At 36.8% G+C, this 21,119-nt stretch overlaps 1 protein-coding gene across 1 annotated transcript; it reads right to left on the reverse strand.

Moving 5' to 3' along the window:
* Positions 1 to 1,286: 1,286 nt before the first annotated feature.
* LOC149011109 (trigger factor) lies at positions 1,287 to 9,167 on the reverse strand. The gene has a single exon (XM_089163466.1). It carries the CDS (start codon positions 9,020 to 9,022, stop codon positions 8,231 to 8,233), a length of 792 nt encoding a protein of 263 aa, XP_089019592.1. The 5' UTR covers positions 9,023 to 9,167; the 3' UTR covers positions 1,287 to 8,230.
* Between the last annotated feature and the right edge of the window lie 11,952 nt (positions 9,168 to 21,119).

The raw sequence follows: 21,119 nt of genomic DNA on the forward strand, positions 1-21,119 counted from the left end.
ATTTCTTTTTGAGGTCATACTTAGAGACATGGGCTAACATAAGCATATCCTTTGTAACTAGCTTTTCTAATTCTTTCAATTTACAATTAAATCTTCGTTGTAGAGAGACATTTACTAGCCCCTGTTGAATGCGATCATGCCACCTCCAATGACTTTCTTGTAGCTTAACACAATGCAAAATCGCACTGCAATCCTATAAGAATTTTCTTTGAACTTCAGAGGAACACATCCAATATCATCCGTGCTGTAAATCTCCCACAATCACAACTGTGGCATTTCAAGACTTCTTTGTAAAAATGCTGAATTCCTTTACAGTGTTTTACATCAGCTCCTTTAAAAATGGTCGGTTTTATTCACCATTACTAACACAGCTTCTCCACAAATCGTCGATAAACAATTTTATCCTATCTCACGTAATTGGTACTAAGAAGTGATAATTATGTAATTGAAAATTTTTAAAATTTTTAATCAGTAGTCTATTTTAAGAATAAGCTTTAAAAAATTTTAAAAACCATAAGCAATACTAATGAATTTTTAGGAAAAAATTATTACAAAAGAATTTTAACCATGAACATTAGTAACTAACTTTTAGAAGCAAATTACTAAAGGGGAACTTTTAAAAAGAATTGATACCTAAGTTTTACGAGTAAATTTTAAAAAGCTGTAACATCAAAATAATAACAAAATTATATAAAAATCTTTATCAAAAGAATAGTTTTGGTAATTTAAGTTAAAATATTTGTTGAGCAGAAAAAATAAGCACTAAAATAGGAATTCTGTAGTGTTTTTTTTCAAAATTGAACTCTTTTAGTGTAAAACTTTTTTTTTCTAAAGCACCTTAACAGAATTCTTTTTTCATTACCCAATAAAAGAAGGAGAAAAAAATTCTCTTTTAATATCACTTGATCAAAGAAATACTCCCTAATGTTTACATGTTCATGAAGACATTGTCATGGATATCAATGATGTACCACTTAGCTAATCTCATACTCTCAGCAGATTCATAGTACCACCAAGTAATAACACCAAATTAGTCGGCAGATGGATTCTCGGGGAGCACAAAAGTGCTCCCTGTCAGGGTCGCAGACTCTTATTGAATTACTAGGTTAAGAATCCATATGCCGACTAAAAACACTTTGAAAAAAATAAAATTTTCACCTGTGGGCCCCACTGTGTTTTTGTGATTGGAAAGCCATCGGGGAGCACTTTGGGGAGATGATCCCGATTTCCAATAAGAGAGCAACAACTGAAGACATGTCAATGACAAAAGTAACTACCAAACGACCAATAATTAATCAAAACATGGAAAGTTCCACAAGGCTGCAACACAAATCAAGCTTTCAGTCCAAATCCAAGGCCTATTGAGAACGGAAAATAAATAATTGTAACAGCTAGCTGTGAAGCAAAAACAATCCAATTTTTTGTAAAACTGGTTAGGGCAGAACTGAAGAAGTTCACTAATAAATTTCAGTTACAGGAAAATGTGAAACCAACCTCGCCCTTGAATTTGTTTTAGTTGAACAATAAAACTCAAAGAAGAAACCAAAGCATGGTAAAAATGTTTAAGTTGGACATCCACAGTTTCAGATTAACTCAAGTCCATAGAACCCTAATGAGAGTGATGACTCAACCTAAAGAGAGTAAAGTAGAGGCAATAGTAATAATTTGCAGACAGCATAAAAAGTAATGATTCACCAGCTCATGAAAATAGGATCGCAGCACCAGCCAAGGACAAAAGCCTCAGTAAGAGAACCTATCTTCAACTCAAATCCCATAGGGGACAAAGATCTACAAAGTTGCAATCAAACTCTACCCAACAACTCTTCAAGGCCCACAACTACTATTATGAGTAGAGAATAAAAGTATCGTAATACAAATAGAAACCAACTTCACTAAGAGAAACCATGAATTCCCCCATTGCTACGGACCCATGTATCAGACAATGAAGCCATGCGGAAGCATTCCTTCGATCAAAACATCAAGGTGAAAGGGCATGGGACAAGAAACAACAACCCAATATGGTAGGATAATATCAACTGCTGAAGCAAGGACACACTCCAGAATAGCGACAAGGAAAAAGGATGTCAACCGGAGATGGGGGAATACCGGAGAAAGAAAGTCAGGTTCTCAAGGTATGAGGGAAAAGAGAACAAGTGCAGACAAGAGCCTTTAAAGGCCTCAAGCTCCAAGTTTTTTCCAATATCCACAATCGATCCCATGAATTGGTCGCAAGTCAAATACAAATAGACATGTAACAACTAACCAATTCCAACTCAAAGACTGGAGTTCAAACTGAACACCACAACCCTATCTCCTATGCAATGTTGTCAAGATGCCACCCAGGCATCACTAAGGTGACAACCTAACATACAAGTACCTTGACAACTTGTGACTGCCTCGGTCACTTTAGTGTGCACCTTGGTCAATGCTGTTGCCTTGCATTGAGACCCCCTCCCAACTCTTTGCTTCGTCTAGATGCCATGACAATTATGCTCCTAGCCTCCTATTTTGGAACTATCAACCCAATCAAAATATATTAAGAGAAAATTACAAAAATATCCTAGTGTGACTGCATAAGGTCTTCTACTTTTAAAAGAGCACAACTCTGTCAAATTAGGTTGCAAACACAAGATGCCATCATAATTACTCAATGATGAGGTGGCACATATCCTTGGAGCGCAGTTAGATCTCAGGTCCCATGAATGTGAGGAGACACTAACACATGACTAGATAATCAGGGAAGTGTTGCTGTCAAATCAAATCCATTATAACATGATACAACATTTAATCTACTAATTCAATAAAAGGACCTACTTATAGCTCAGCAAAAGCTTTATAAGAAACAGAACTTTCTAACATAGGAACTAAATTGAAATTTGAAACTTGAGAAATGGCAACCAAACAAAAATAGCAACTGGGGGGGGAGGAACCCTAATGAAAATCGAAACGAGACTTTACAGCTTAGCCAACATGCAACGAGCAGAAATAAGGAACTAGTAGACATAGTAGCCACTAGAGGCAAGCAATCTGATCTTGGTCGCACAGATCCAGGAATTGTTCTCACTAAATCAAATATTGGGCCGTGACACTGTTCACACGAACAGTAATATGCAGAGTGTTTTTTCCTCTTCTCTTCATGTTTTTCCCACCGCAGCAGTCCAAATTGACTGGTAAAAATTGTGGGCAAGGGAACATTCCAGATTTCCAGGAGTCAACTGGGCAATGCCTTGGCATCCAGGCACATTCTTGGCACATAGGTGTCTGGTGTCTGCTTTATCAGCTTGCTGGTTTTGCCTTCACATTTTCCCCCCTTGACTGCATCAAATATTTAGACTCTGTGATGAACATGCTTTTAGTTGGGCCAGCTGGCAGTTTCAAAATGGCCCTAGCTGGTTCATTTGTTGGCTGGTTAGAGTCTGCCTGAGTTCCCCATCAAAGAGAGAAGACCAAAAACCTATTATTTTGGGTTTGGTTCCAGGTAATCCTAAACCCACACTTTAGCATTGGATGGATTATTTAAACTTAATTTTAATCCTCCTTATGGGTTATATGGGGTCACAGGCTTAGTACCTTTGGGTTTTGTATTGTAATGGGTGAATTCTACAAGCCCAAGTATGAGGGACTTGAGCCTATGTATGATTAAATGATCATTTTCTACTTTGTATTAGTCTATAAGCCTTCTATATTGATTCTCTAAACCTCTCTTGCTTGCACACAAAGTGTCCTATTTTTGCATATTGTGGCCAAGTTAAAAATGAAGAGTAAGAAATCATGTTGCTAACACAATTTTAGGAAACTGTACTTGTCATTTATAACCATCCTAAGGTACTAAATCTGAGTTACTTCCCAGTTAGATGACCTGAATCTTCACCTTCAGCCACAAAATCGAGCTGATACTATTAGGTTTTTATCCTCCCTATCTCAATGTGGTAAGAAATCAAGCCCATATGAGTTGGGTAGCTGTTGATTTGACTTTATCAAAATTTTGGCATTAAACCTCTAAATTTGGCCAGCAGCTAATTGTCGTAGTTGCTATTGGGTGTGGATTACTTTAGTTATATTATGGTGTTAATACAAGGAAGACGACATCAAATTCCTTCCTTTTCTGGTGAGAGGGAACTATTCTTTTTCCTTTATTGGCTGGGTTCTCCAAAGGAATATTTTGACCGGTAAAACCTGAGAGGTGAGCGGAAGCATAGGTCCCCATTGACTGATTGTGCTAGAACCAAGATGAGAAACTTATTAAGTAGAGGACCTGAACCTATGACTTGGGAAGAGATGCAGTAGTAGTTGCAAAACAGGTACCTGTCAGAACATGCACACAAAAGGCTCTCCTTCATGAAGGTGACCCCGAAGGGCCCGAACGTCACTTTCACTTAAAGAATGCATGAAACAACTAGTAGACTGAATGGCCTCTTTTGAGCAAAAAATTAAAACCACACTTGGTTCCTCTACCTACAATTCCAACAGACACTACAGTGCAAAATCATTACAGTTTTGAAGATGGAATAGCAACACTAGAAGCACACTTGATAATCACAATCATTGACTCCATTCTAGAGGTGTTGGTGTGTCTTGCCCCAAATATAATGTTGGTATGTCCATTGGAGATCAATAGGTTGTTAACGCTGCTTTTGAAGGAGAGGTATGTGAAGACACCCTAGATGATAACCAAGGATTAGAATCTCGGTTTCAAGGCCAGTTTCAACCAGGCTAGTAATCGAGATATTGTGGTTTCGATGGAAATTTTGGTCGAAACTTGAAACTTTTCCCAGCAAGTTTCGGCAACAAGTTTTGCCCCCTTTTTTGATGGTTTTTTTCATCTAATTTTTTGACTACTACCTATTTAAAGCATAAAGAACACAATAAAACTGGTATTTTGCTATAAAAACCAAATAAAAGTTATACCAACACATTAGAGGTTCCGAGAAATACAAACTCTGTAAAATTGAATAACACATAATCATACATGGTGCTAGACTAAATCTCATAGCCATACAACACCATTTAAGGCATCAACAAAGCAAAAATCAATAAATGGAAAGTTTGGAACATCCCTTGGCAAAATCTTCCAAAATCCACAAAGGAGAAACATATGGTGTGATGGAAGGCAAAGGAGTAACTGACATTGGGTGAAAATAAGTTGAAAGCACAAAAAATAAGGAAAAAGGGGGTTGGGGGTTAAGAGCCTTGGCAAGTTGTTTTCTTAACTCCTCCAACTTCAGTGGGGACATTCAATAAGGTAGCACTACACGTGGGTTGGCACCGGGATCCAACTCAATCGTGTGACCCATCTTCGTCCACCGGCCGAAGCCTCTTGGGTAGTTCTAAGGGCATGACATCCTTGAACTCTTCAAGGGTCTGCTCAATTGGCTTGAGAACACCTTCATAGAGCATCTTCCTTTTCCTCCAATAGTGCTTCCAAGTAGGTGTTCTCCCTATGAAAGTCACGAACCTAGGCAAAACTAGTCCAGACCTGTGAAATCTTGCAGGTTTCAATTGACCCCAATTTTTCGTCTTAGTTTTCTAAAAAACCGAGATTTCAACTGAAATTTGTGACGTTTCAGTCGAAACTTGTACCATGATGATAACAATAAGTTGTTATGACATCTATGAGGTTACTGTTGAAAGTATGGAAAATTCTATCTTCATAGAAAAGTTAGTCCTTAAATCTTTCGATTGTAGAGGCTTATGTTAATGCAAACAAAGCAAAAGCCATTGGCCATAGTTTGAAATCTCTGCAAGATCTTGCTCGAAATCTTGTTTTTCTAAGAAGGGGAGACGAGATTCCCACAACTTGCTTGAGATCTCGCCAAATCTCTCTCCCAATCTCGCCATATATCGCCGGTATTCTCAATTTTTGCCCAATTTCTTGCGGATTTCAGCCGATTTTCACTTGCAACTACTCGTAGCACATCTAGTAAAGTTAGATCAATCAAGCCCATTTCAAGTAGAACTTCAACCAAGGAGGACAATGATGTTGTGTGGCAACACGAAGTCCGCACAGATCCATAAGACTAGAGAATCACATGCAACTACTACGACAGAGCCCTCAATGAAGGCAAACATCTGTTCAAGTGACACTTGGCTGGTGGCTACTGTGATATACCAATGTGCACTACTTCCCTAATCATGTGAGGGAATATATGGTAGACCACCTCAATGAGTTGAAGGGCCAACGTGTAGCCACTGGTATACAATGTGGTTGTGGTGCTTGGAGCGAGTGAACTTCATGGTGGAGCTGATGCTAATATTGATGGTGGAGCTAGGCTTGATTAAATTTTTATCTCAGTCCATGCTTGCCTTATGAACTTATGAATTATGACTTCTATAGAATTTCTAATGGTTGTATAATTTTATTATTCTATTCTCAAGAGTCAAGATTGTGATACTCACGTGGATGGAATTTTAATGATATTTAGGTTATTTGATACACTTGCTTTTCATTTATATGTCTTAAAGCTTCTATATTTCATGTTGTATAACATTGTTGTCCCTAATTCCACAACATTTCAATTTCAAGCTTAGGGTCGACTTAGAACTCATACTTAGGGTTGTTTTCTCACACATCTAAAGTCATCAGTGTGTTCAAAAGGCCTAAACTAGGCTAACTACAAAGTTTGAGCCCAAATTGGACCTTACAAACCTCGAGTTGGCCGATCAAAATTCCCAAATCTTGGTCAAGATCTCGATTCTTTGGCCTAGCAAGATTGGTGGCAAGAGCGAGTTCTCCAACCATGCCATTGACAATGCAGGACATGGCACTAAAGTTGACAAGGAGGTTGAAGAAACCATCGCGTTTGAAGTAGGGAAGGTTGAGGAAATGATTGTGAATGATCCAACTTAGACGACTGATTAGATCAAGGTTAACCACATAGAGTTTGTAATCCCACCTGAAATTTTTTGAAGAGAAAGTTCCCACCCAAAAGTTTCCATTCCAAATATCCAAGTGCTGTTTTGGGCTGGAACTAGACTTGCACCACACTAAACTCATTTGTAAATTCTATAAGACTAGGACCGGTTTCTTTTAGGTAGAGAAGAGCTGATGTATACCCAAAAATGAAGAGGAAGACCCAGAAAAATGGCTCATTTTGTTACTATTTTGCTTGCAGGTGTTTCTATTTTGATGCATGACAGCCGCTAATACCGGAAATTTCAATTTTAGCTTTTTACCTGATTTAGGTTTCCTTTCGTTCTTTGGGTGATTCAGTTTCTATTTTATTTTGGTAAACTTCTACTTAGAAGTCTCTATTTACTTAAGTTTTTTATTGAGACTTTATGTTTTGTAAAGCTTAGGCCAAGGACTCAATTACTGGAATCTCTATTGCTTTGTTGCAAGTGTTTGGTCTGAGAGACTCTTGTTCCAACAGCTGCAACAGTTGCAGTGAGAGGCCCAAGGCTGAGATACTCCATTATCCCTACCACCTTTTCTGCTATATCCCCTTTATCTTCTTAACCTTTTCTGCTTCTTCTCTCGTATATAAACAGGAAGAAAAGGGGGGGGGGGGGAACAATAACATGTTCAGTTATTCAATTTGTTCACCCTTGTGGGGTTGATTATGACTGAATTTATCTCCTGTTGATTTCTCTGGTTCAAAGTTTAGTTTTGCAGTAAGATGATAACAAATCAGGATGGAAATCAAGAGGGAAGCTTTTATTCTAAGTTGAACTGCAATTAAGGTACAACTTTAAGAAAACAGAGCATCTACTGACAGATGGTGTATATCATCACCAGACCAGGATTCAGCATCGCAAATAACAGAAACTGTCATAAGCGTTCCATATCATATTCCAGTGGAATGCAACCATACATAAGAAAGGCTGATGGGTGAAACATCATTCGAACATACAAAAGAAAACTAAGATAAACCACATCAAGCAAGTCATAGTTGCTTAACCCACGGTTGAACTGGACATTAAGGTACCAAACCCAGGTTTTATGATCAATCTCATGGAAATGGCACATGTGATGCAGTATGGTAAACATAACTGGGAAAGTCGTTGAAATCAAAGAAAGATTTTGGTGGTTCACCATTTGAACAGAACAAAGCAAACCAAACGAGGTTAACACAAATTACCATCAAAGAATAGTTGCTCGTTCCGTGATATCAATTCTAAGTATCAAATTGTTCAAGAGAAGTAGAATTGAAACTACGCATTCACCGTTAGTATACTTGGTGTTTAATAATAGCGAAACATTGCTTGTACCTCATTCTGCCGTTAAACAGTATCAAGTATACAACTCAGAATCAAGACGACTACCATCATCATCAATATCACTAACCCTAATAAGTTCCAAGCTTGGCAGCACATCTTTGAGCAGGGATTTCACAAGAGATATCGCCAGAGCACCGGATTCCGGCCATGTAGCACACATGTAGCCTTTAATGTTCTTCATCTGGCATCGACCCAAAAGAGCTGCACCCAAGCCATCCATCACACTCCCCGACTGGAAAAACTCTAAATTCTTAATTTTCTCACCCAAGTCTTCCTCTTGCTCTATCAGTGCAGACGTTGTCTCGAGCTTAAAAGCAAGTTGCTCATCCGGAGGCAGGTTACCACGAAAGTTCCGGCTCTGAACAGAATCCAGTATCAGGACCCTCTCGGGACAAATTTGCGCTTCTCCGCCGATCAGCAACTTCGCCACCGCATGGGACCTCTCCGCAACCACGCGGAACCGTACGAGAACTACAATAATTGAGTTCTCATCATCTAGGGCATAAATGTGGCAAGACTTATCCTTCAGTGAGGGTTCGATGGTGTTGCCAGATAATGGGATCTCTGGAAGCATTAGAGTCCCAATTGGGGATTTAGAAGAAAGATAGTGGTGGAGGAGATTGATTGATGGAGTAGAGATTGCGAAGATGAGGAGAGAAGGACGCAAGGGACTGATAGGGTTTGGTTTCGGATTGGAGAAGACGATGAAAGGAGTAGGAAGAGTGGGTGATGGAGCAGTAAAGTTGTTTAGGTCTTCTTGGAAGAACCTTGATGGTGGAGGAATGTCTGTTATCACATCTTCCATTATTTTTTCTTCTTCTTCCCTACCTTGATTCTCTTTCCGTCTCGATCAGTGCTTTAAACTTAGAAGAGCAGAGACACCGAATGGAACACCAAGAGAAGCTCTGACTTGCAGAGGAGGAAAGGAGAGAGACACAGGGATTCTTCCGCAGAAATGTCGACTGAGTTTGAGGGTTCGGTTCACAGTGGGGGAAATGCTTGTCAACCGGTCCGGTTCAGCCTTGTGGCCTGGTCAAAGAGAGTATCAATTACTAATCAATTTGAGAATCGAACCGGTTTTAGAATTGAATTCAAATCTAATTATGTTTAATTTGCCTAGTAAATACAGAGGCCAATTGCACGTGGACTTTTTGCTTATATTTGAACTTAAAGATTGTCTGAGTATAGATTTTTAATGGTAATGCATCATTCGGTTCAAATAATCTTTCAATCTAATCTATTTTCATTTTATCATAGAAATTCTTGTTTATAGGAGAATATGAAAGAATTTATGTAAAGATAATTCTACTTAATTTAAATGAGTTTATTTATTTGTTCATATTTATTTTTTAGAGTCTTCATTGGTAAAATGGTTCTAGTGAGGATTGTAGTTAGTTTATAAATGCGAGCTTCTTCGCAAAAGATATCATTTTAATTCGACCAAGAATATGTAAATTCAATTACCTTGGTGTGTAATGCCAAATATCTAACAAAACAACAAATAGTTGGCAATTTTTTGTATGGAAAACTAACAGTAAGATATTGGAAGTAACATACTTTTAAGATATAGCATACATGAGGAACTTACTAAATTACACATACTGATTATCAAATGAAATTTTTGTCGAAACATAGTATCTCTATTCAGTTATGCCTATAAATGAAGAACCAATGAATGCCCTTCAAAGTTGATTGGAATAGTTATAATTCTATAGTTTGAGATTGTGGCTTTCCTCCATGTGAAGATTGGGAGTTTAAAAAAAAAAACCTCGCCGCTCTGGAACGGGTGTTAGGAAAAAAACCCTCGCCACTCTGCAACGTCTCCAGGTCGTGGAAAGCTTGAGGCGGAGAGGCTCGCCTGAATCTGCATAGTCTCTTTGCCTCCCCTGTTTCTCTACCATTCCTCCGATCTTCCCTGCTTCTCTTTTACTCCTCCGATCTCCTCTCGGTCTCTGATCTCCTCTCCACCTCCCGCCCCTGTTTCACTCATCCGTATCCTTTTCCGCCTCACCGTCTCCGACCTCCTCTTCCACCTCCCGCCTCTTCGATCTCCGCCTCCTACCTCTCCTCTTCCGCTACTCCGATCTCCTTCTCCTCTTCCGCCTCTCCGTCACCGATCTTCGATCTGTTTGTTTTTCTGGCCGCTCTCTCTCCCTGGTTGCAGCACTTCTTTTTCCCTTTCTTCAATTTTAAATAACAAATAATTTCTTTGGTTGCAGCGATCATTGGTGCACACCGCCGAGAAACTTCCAAATCGGGATACAAGTTTTTCTGCGGCAAGCTTGAACGCCTTTACGGCAGTGCCGAATGGCAGGTCTAACCCTCCTCCGCACTTTTGATGTTACCACTGCGACAACCAAACGACTTTTGTGTCCGCCCTCGAGGCGTGTTGTGTGTCTGTGTCCGCCCTTGAGGCGTGTTATGTGTCCGCCTTTAAGGCGTATATTTTGTTCCCCTATGTGGGTGCTGGTGCTTATTTGGTGCTGTATTTGTTGCAGCTTTATTTCTAAGGGTATATTGGGCTTGACCCATCCCTTACTCAGGATGACCCTGTCTATTGCATGTATGACAGTTTGGTCACTTTCCGCTCCTTGGTTCGATGTGAACCTTGTGTTTTCATGCAGCTGTGTGTCTGTACTTTTCTTTCTTTAATGAATGAAGTACTATTTACCACAAAAAAAAAAAAAAAAAAAAAAAAGAAAAAGAAAGAAAGAAAGAAAGAAAGAAAGAAAGAAAGAAAGAAAGAAAGAGAGATTGTAGCTTTCTTCTCACTTCATTCTCCTGTTTGTCTCTTGGAACTCTCAACTCCCTCTTTGTTTACAATCAATGATGCATTATTTTCTCAACCCTTTTGTTTTTCAAGCAAATAACTTGACAACATTGACTACGATGTTAGATTAAGACGGGATTTAAAAACATGAAATAATGAAAATCCATTAGATGGAACTACCCACGATTTAGAGTAGCTATAATCATCCGCAACACCACGAATGTTAGTCTTATATTGGGGTGAGTAACTATGATAGTTGAGTCCACCATCGTTAGTGTCATATCTATCCTTGTAATTTGGCATTCTAAAATTGTAATCCTCTTTTTTCCCTTTGGACTTCTCTTGGTATGTGCTAATCGCGGAACACAAGCAATTCTAGGACTTCAAAATGATGTCACTATTAATTTGCATGGTCTTATCAACAATGAAAAATTATATATCCTCCTCTCTTGGTTGTACAATCCTTGCAAATCTTAAGAAGATTCAAGCAAGAGAACAATAGGCACGAACATAGAGGGATGAACATAGATCTAAACAATTTTATGATGAAAGGGAAGAGAAAAGGATAGGATTTTTATCAGGGTACAAGAGTTTAGCGAAATTCGACAGTTCGCCCCTTGGCGAACCTAGTGAACTGGCAAATTTCACTGACATTTCAAGGGCATTTTCGCTGATACATGCCCCAATAGAAGCCCTCTTTTTCTTTGGGGTTTTCAACTTCATTCCCACAAAGTTACCAAGATTAGGCTGAAACCAAGATCGGATGAAGATATGTCAAGTAGTAGATTTTCTAGATCAATCTCATTTCCAAATGTCAACGTCACCATCAACATGAGAAATCCGCTGCTGGGTTTTTTGAACATTGGAATCGTAATTTCTTCGACATCTTCTTATCTTCCTTCTCTATATTCTCATTTTAGAAAGATTTAGCATTATTCTTGTTGTGATTTGTTCTTGCAAGTCGTAGCAAGGAGAGTAGCAACCATGGTTTGAAGTTTCGAACTTTGAATCGAAGCTTTCTTCCTCTCTTCAGGCAGTTCCAAAGATTCCCACTCGTCACTCCTCATACTCTAGTGATTTTTCGGCGATTGAATCTTAGGTTTGGTGAAGTTTCAACGATTTTTGCCGGTTCGCCGAAAAATCAACGATTTTTGCAAGTATCTATTTTAGTGGTTTTTTTTTTCTTTTTCAGCACTATTTGAAGTGCAAATTTCGCCAAGTTTCAAGCAAAATTCACCAAAACTTCCTACCATGGCTTGTATAAACAATGTAATTTTACTATTATACCCTCCATTTGAATTCCGCTTTTAAAGCTTTTAGTTATTTGGAGCAAGCATGAAGAGAATGGGTCTTTGACCCATAATCCATAAATAGACAAAAAGTGTATTTTGTATTGGGGGGTTTTCTATTATTTCAGACTTGGGCTGAGATTCCTTTTGGACACGATTACTTAATTCATTTATTTAATTGATTTCTTTTTGGATGGTGAACATATGTATTTCTCTTTTTATTTAATTATTGAATTATTCTTACTCTTGATTTATCACGTATATATTATCATCGATGGGTAAGTCGTGGATCTTGTAATTGTGGATCGTATCCACGGGTTATCGGGTGGGACCGATACCAGCGGGTGGAGTGTGACTAATACTGTCTTTTTAACCTTCTTGATCATACCTTTCCATGCACTAGAAATCTTGGGTTGCTTAACCCCCTTCTTTCTAAAAATCTTCACTACATTTGGATGGGCCTCTGTGCATGTGATCACATCTTTCAAACTCCCAGTGATGTGACCCTTAAACCTGTTGATGCCACCTGAGTAGATTCTCTTTCCACAAAAATTACATTGTGTTTTATTCTCATCTCCATCAATAGCCACACAGTATTGTCATACTAGGTCAGTCCTCCCTCTTGCTGCTGGTCTCTCAGGCTCTCCTTGTGGCTATGGTTGTTCCCGTCTACTCTGTGGTCGTGGTTGTCCCCGTCCACCCTGTGAAGAACTAGTTCCCCTCTAACTCTCATTAGCAGACATGATGATTGTTGCATTCAAAATGATTACTTAAGTCACTGAACAATACCAAAATAATTTTATCTACAAAAATAAACAATCATGGATGATGTACTCGTGTACCTAAGTATAAGTGTATAACTAGTAATTCTTCATTTTATTTTTAACTATAAAAATAAATTTTTACAATTATTTCGGCAAAAAAATAGACTGTCCATATCAAAACCAACAATGAAGCCACATGGGCAACACTAGAGAAATACTTACATAATTATTCCATAATTTTCAAACCTTTTTCCCCATTTTTCCCTATTTTCTCCATTTTTTCATAATTATTGATATTTTTAATAATTTTTGAAAAATCACATAATTATTTATTGAGTGGAAAAATATTTCGACTCTGGGAATCCGTAGATCAGCTCATGGAATTCCACATATGTTTTTTCTATTGTTATACAACAGATATATCACTTAAAGAGTAATCATTTTTAGTGTAAAAAAATATATATAAGAGAGAGTCTAAAAAAAATATAATAATTTGCGAAATTTTTTTTTCAATTTCGAGCTCGTAGATCGGCTCAAGGTATTCAACATACTTTAATTTTGTAACCATCCAACAACATTATGACATGCATTTTGTCAAAAATTAGTTGGAGAAGAATGGTTACTTGTGAGACAAAAAAACTCGCAGATTTGTATGAAATATCTCTTGATCGACAGAAACAACGCAATATCTGGCAATAATGAGGCAAGATACATTTGTAGATGTCAAACATTGGACCAAAATATGGTGAAAAATACAACAAATAAGAGAGAGAGGCTCTAGAGAAGTTCAGAGAGGAGAGAGAAATTAAAAAATTCAGAGTGAAATTCAGTCAAATTTTCGACCGAATTATGAATATATCGTAGATTTTCTGCAAAAATCATGTTGCTGGGGGGAATCTTGTCGCCCCCCAAGGACATGGCAACATATCGCCGACACTTTGAATAGTGATTTGAAGGCGTGGTTGGTTTTTCTTTGCTAATTTGATAGCCCTTTTGGTGCACCAAGGTTGTCATGCCAAGTGACTAATATTGCTAGCAAAAACCCAATATGCTAAGAGAATCATCCTTATGGGTTGATTCCAAACATTGGGTCACAAGTGGTCGTATAGCTGTCTCACAGACTCAAGTATTTCAAATTTTTCCCCTTTTGTTTTGATGGAAAAATATTTTATTAAAGAATACTTATTATCTTACCCTCTCTATTTTTTAAAATTATTAATTTTTTTTTAAAAAAAGTACTAATTCAATTTTAAACTTTGCCTTAAATTACCAATGTCATCTTACCAAGCTCAAGTTAATTAATGAAGTGACAACTTGGCATTTTTCAAACCCCCAGCCCCCAAATAAAAAAATCTTGAATTTTTGTTATTATTTAGGAATAATTAGTAATGTTCACTTATACCATAGCTTAATTACTAATCAAACTCCTTATCTTTGTAAAATTATTACTGCCACCCACATCTCTAACAAATTATAAAATTATTGAGGCTCGGTGTACAATGCTTATTTTGCCCTTCATCAAAATTAAGAAATCCCAAAAGACAATATCACATTCATTTAGAAAAAACCATATAGACTACCAATTTTACTCTTATTTTCTAATTATTTTGATTTCAAAGATTAAATCCTGATAAAATCACAAAAGGCAATTAAATGATAACAAACCTTAGGATTTTTTTTTGTGTGTGTGTATGTGTAAACCTTAGGATTATTTTAGAGAGTATGAAAAAAATACAATGATATCATGTCATCAATTAACTAATGGACATGGAATATCAATAATTTGAAGTATACTTATAGGTTTAGTAATTCAGACATGGGTAAAATTGACATCTAACATTCTTCTTTTTAACTTGTCATCAACATCAAACTTTAACAATCTCTTTACACAAAAATGAGGGGCAATAATAATTTCATAAAGAATAAGATAGTAATTAAGTTATAGTATAAGGAGGGAGCAAGAGTAATCATATTTTTAACAAAATATTTATTTTATTTCCTTAAAATAGAAGAGGAAAAAAAAATTAGAGTCAGTTAGACAGCCGTGCAACCACCCCACCATTGGAATCAACTGTGAGAACTATCCTCTAAGGGGACCTATGCGTAATATATTTTACTAAGAAGACCCAACATTAGTTTATGGTTCACTAAAGGGTTCTTCGTAAAAAACTCTTTTATTAAAAAATACTCATTATCTTATCTTTCTATTTTTTAAAATTATTAATAATTTTTTTCAAAAAAATTACTAATGTCCTTGCCCGCTCTGGAAGTTAATTAATGACGTGACAACTTAGTATTTTTCAAAACCAACCCCCTCCCCCCATTTTTTTTTTTTTTTTTGAGCTTTTGTTATTATTTAAGAATAAATAGTGATGGTTGCTTATGCCATAGCTTTGTTACTAATCAAACCCTTATCTTTATAAAATTATTATTGGCATTCACATCTCTAATCGAATATAAAATTATTGAGGTTTGGTAACCTCAAAAGCCTATAGCACATTCATTTAGAAAAACCATACAGAATACCAATTTCACTTTTATTTTCTAGTTACTTAGATTTCAAACAAATAAATCCCGATAGAATGACAAAAGGCAAATAAAAGATAACAACCCTTAGGATTATTATTATTATTATTTTGAATTTCTTACATGAGCCTCTTTTGTTTTGATTGGAAATTCAATGCACCCCCCTCAAAATTGAAATCTTACAAAGCCCCCTCCATATTTGACACCATTAGGTTTTCGTTAGTTTTAACTTTAATTTGACAATTTTACCTTCATTTGAATTAATTTATTTAAAATCCTAAAAGGTTTTTATATGAACCCCTCCATTTCAATTGGAAACACTCAACACTTCCCCAAAATCAAAATATTATACTATGTTGATGTCACCATACTTCACACCCTCTGTTTCTTTTAACCGTGATATGAATTTACTTTTTCACCCACACTTAATAAATTTATACAAAATCATTAATATTATTTTTAATATTCATTATAGAATCCTAAATAATATTTTGATGTCGCCATATTACCCCAAATTATATGACCGAAATTTTCCTCTAATTAAGAAAACTCTTGCATGATCATCTTATCACTCTATGGCCAATGTGATCATATAAACAAATTAATTAGACTTTAATCAGTTCATTACGTACCACCACTAATGGTGTGAAGAGTGAAGGTGCATTGTAAGGTTTTGATTTTGGAGGGGGTGCACCATGTTTCAAATGGAAATGAAGAGGGCTTATGTACAAAAATATTACCAAATATTATTTAGGATTTCACATAAATTTATAAAGTGAGGGTAAAATTGTAAAAGCAAATTTGAAACAGAAGGAAACTTCACGGTATTAAATGTGGAGGGGGGCATTGTAAGGTTTCAATTTTAAAGGAGGTATACTAAGTTTCAATTGAAATGGAGGGGGTTCATGTAAAAAACTCTATTATATAATTTTTTTTTTTGTAATCAACCTTAGGATTATTTTAGAGTATATGAAAATACAATGATATCATGTCATTAATTAACTAGTGGAACTTAACAGCATGAAATATCAATAATTTTTTTTTGATCAAACAATGACATTAAATTAACCAAGCTGGGTTAAAATACCTAGCAGAAAAAGATTCATTGTTGAACAAGCAAAAAGGTGGTTGTAACCACCAAACTTTAGAAATACCTAATAATCTAGATCATTTATTAGCCAATAAATCACCATTACTATTAGCTGATATAGGAACAAAACATACATCTACAAAGTCAAATAAAGCTAATAAGGATCTAATGCTCTCATAGATAGAAAGACAAACCCAATCTAAGGAGTTCTCCTTTCCTAAGAGACTTAAAATTGCCGAACGACAATCAAAATGTAAGCGAATGTTCTTAATCCCGAGTGTCCATGCTATTTGAATGATATCCCTGATAGCCTCCAGTTCAACCTAAGTTGCGGATAACGCGCGACCTGACTTGATTTTTGCCACTAAGAAGCTGCCATTAGGTTGCCAAATGAGACCAGCTCTGCCTCCCCAACCCTCACTGTCTTCCCATGAACCATCTGTATATATTTGGAACACACTTGAAGGAGAAACCTACTGATGTTCTTGGGACAATCGAACTCCTTCTACTGAAATTCTTCTATCTACCAGAGTTCGGTCGCCCTCAGAAGCCGAAATTGCATCCAATTCATCTAACAAATTATGAAGATGAATCATTGGACTTTGAAGATTAGGAATTTTAGCTGAAAAAAGATAATCATTTCTTGACTTCCAGATAATCCAACATAAAAGACTCCATATTGTGTGTATCCGGTCAATATTTCTTGAATTTTTGAATTTTCCTTCAATGAAATCCCACCAATCTAACATGCAATCTCCAATAAAATCATTCATATCTAACCTTAAGAGGGATGCTTTCCAGCATTGTTGAGAAAAGGTACACTTAAAAAGTGTATGAATTAGTGACTCAGATGCAGACTTACATAAAAGGCATAATGGAGAGAGAGTTCCACCATTCTCAAAAAGAGCCAATCCTGTTGCAAGAGCATTGTGTCCTGCTTTCCACAAGAAAGACCTTACCTTGGAAAGTGTTTTGATTTGCCAAACGAAAAGAATGTTCCATAGGATGTAGATCCTCTATTTTCCTACAAACTCAAATTATTCAATTCCATATAGTATGCAAATTTTACATTTAAATGTCCTTTGAGTGATCACTCCATATCCATCTATCTTTTGTATTGGGGTCAATAATTGGGATTTTTTGAATTGTTGCCACTTCTACCCCTGAAAATAATTGCCTAAGTTTAGAATAATCCCATGTATACATTTGCCAACAAATAATTGTCTAATTTGTTTTGTCAGATTATCAGTTACCCCTTTGGGTAATAAGAACTTCGACATGGCATATGTGGGAGAGTAGTAGCCACAGTTTTGATAATAACTTCCTTCCCAGCACTGGATAGATATTTTCGTTTCCACTCTGCTAGTCTTTTACTCATCCTATCACAAAATGATGCAAACACTTGTGTTTTTTATTTTCCAAAAGTAGTTGGTAAGCCAAAGTAGATTCCATGAGAGGATACCACCTTTAAATTCAATGTGGAAGAGACCAACCTGCGAGTGTCCAATGGGATGTTGGTGCTGAAAAGGATGAATGACTTTGAAGGATTGATGTGCTGATCGGAGACATTCATGTACTCATGCAAAATGTAGTTGATATAATGAGCATTTTTATTTGTTGTAGGGGTGAACATCATACAATCATCTGTAAAAAATAGATGGTTAATGTTAGGACTAGATCGAGCAATTTGAATACCAGGTAATCTTGGAATCCCTATATTGGAGTTTAACCTCTTGGACAAGGCTTCTTGACAAAGAATAAAAATGTAAGGACTAAGAGGGCAACCTTGCCTAATTCCTCTATATGGAATAATCTTTTTTGTCAACTATCTATTTATCTTGATTTGAAATTCTACTATTGAGATACATTGCAGAATCCATCTGATCCAAGTGTTTTGAAATCCCAAAAATTTTAGACTTTTCTCAATGAAACCTCACTCCAACTTATCATATGCCATACATAAATCAAGCTTTAAAGCCATAAAACCTGATTTGGATTTGCATTTCTTCATGAAATGCAAACACTCATGTGCCAGATAAACATTATATGATATGGATCTTTTAGAGAGAAAAGCACTTTGGGTTTCACTAATGATATTCTGAAGAAGGGGTTTAAGCCTATTGGCTTGGCATTTTGCAATTATTTTATAAGGAATTGTGCACAAGCTGATAGGTCTAAAATGCCCCATTTCCACAGGATTTTTCCTTTTTGAGATGAGGGATATGATGGTTTTATTGAAACTCCTAAGCATATAACCCCTCTTAAAAAAATGTTGAATCCCTAGCATTGAGATGAGGGATATGATGGTTTTATTGAAACTCCTAAGCATATAACCCCTCTTAAAAAATTTTTGAATCCCTAGCATTAAGTCTTGCCCTATTATGTCCCAATTTTTTTGATAGAATCTAGCTGGAAGCCCATCTACTCCTGGGGTTTTGTTGCCCTTCATGTTAAAAAGAACAGCCTTGATCTCTTGTTGGGTGAATTCCCTGCATAAATTAGAATTATCTTCTACCAAAATGCAAGAAATTGAACTTGAAAGAAATTGAGTTGGGTGTTGGGGATGGGATGAGGTAAAAAGAGTTGAGAAATAAGACCAGATTTCTTGATGAATGTCACCTTCCTCTGTGATCCAATGACCCAAATTTGATTTTAACTTGAAGATTGAATTTCCTTCCGTCTGTGGGTAGTAACTGCATGAAAGAAAGATGTATTTTGATCCCCAACTTTGAGCCAACTAATTCTTGATCTCTGGTGGCAATATTTTTCCTCCTCCCGCATCAAAACAGCCAATCGATTTGAAAGCTTAGCTTCAAGGTCACTCTTTTCTTGTGATGGATTTGCTATAGTTCTGTTAGCTCTTCTTGCACCTTAGTTATTGCTTTTTCTGCTGGCCTAATATGGGATTTACTCCAAGTCCTCAGGGTAAGAATACAATTATAAATTTTGTGTTGAAAACTGTAGGCATCCGACCCTACCCTTGTTGTTTCCCATCCCTTAGCAATCGTTTGCTTTAAGTCTTGATGTTCTTCCCACTTCATCTTATAGTGGCAAGTTACCGGTCTTGTCTTTGCCTACAGCAACTTCAGCTCCATTGGAGTGTGATCCGATCCCAGCATAGTCCATTTGTAAGCGTTAAGCCCTAGAAATAGTTGTGCCATCTCAGTGTTGCAAAATACAAGGTCAATGTTTTCTTTCACCAAATTATGTCCTTTTCTTTTATTTGACCATGAATACTTTGCTCCTGAGCTTCTCACTTCCTATAAAGCACAACTGTGTATTGCAGCCCTAAATTTATCAATTTGCCCTTGTGGTTTGCTTCTTCCTCCCCATTTCTCTGTATTACTCAAAACCTCATTAATATCTCTTAATACAATCCAAGGTGAATTTACATTTCTCCCCAATTGATGCAATTCCTTCCAAATAATTTCTCTTCTTTCCCTTCTTGGATCTCCATAAACTAATGTCAAACGAAAATCTGCATGTACAGAGAACCAATTGATTATAACATCAACAAAATGAGTGGAAATAGAAAGTAAGGTTAAAGATATGTTACTATTCCACATCAGTGCAGTACCTCCAGATTTTCCAACAGGATTCAAGAATAAACTATCAGTAAAACCTAAAGAATGTTTAATTTTGTTCATGAAGCTATCAGGTTGCTTTGTTTCTAGCAAAAGCAATAAGCTAGGCCTAGACTTCCTACAAACCTTTTGCAGGTAATTTTTTGCCAAGGATTGACCACATCCTTGACAATTCCAAAAAATCAAACTCATTGGTCCTTTGGTGGTTGTTTAAGGGCAGCCAACCACATCCTTTCAGATTGTTCACTTTGGTCTTTGGAAAAAACTTGTGAAGAGGAGCTCTCTTGACTAGTAATTTGTGGGATTGGTCTTGCATATCTGGCCTTGTTCTTCCATTTCCTATCATAAGGTGATCTAGTTAAAGTTTGGCAAGGGGAAGAACAACTAAAAGTGCCCACAGTTACAATTCTTAGCCCCTTAAATCTTTTGGTCAACCTTTGTGTTAAATCTGATTTCCTCTTGACGCGCACAGCCGAGCGCATATCTGTAATTTGAGGAAGTTCCTCAATTACCACCGAAGAAGGGGAAGTGCTAACTGAAGTATCCGAAGTGAGAATCATAATTTTTTGAGGTTGGATCAAACTAGAGGATTCTAAGTTAATGTCTGAACCCTCACCATGTATCGGTCGTTGCCGATCATAAGATTCACTCAACTTTGAGGGAGAAATTTCTGGTAATAAACTTCCTGTACTACCGCCAAAGTCTTGCCTTGTTGGTGGTAGAATCTCCTCAAGTACTGCTGGGTTAACAGGGAATATTTTCTCCCCAGATTGGTCATTGTTATCAACTGAGGCTTTTGAAGAAGTAATAAAATTCTTTTCAAAGTCCTCACTATGGTGTTCCAGTAGCAGTCCTATATCTTCCCTTAGTTGCCCAGAA

This window comes from Hakea prostrata, chromosome 7 (assembly GCF_041222555.1).
Source record: "Hakea prostrata isolate BN-2017 chromosome 7, UWA_Hpros_2, whole genome shotgun sequence".
NCBI lineage: Eukaryota > Viridiplantae > Streptophyta > Magnoliopsida > Proteales > Proteaceae > Hakea > Hakea prostrata.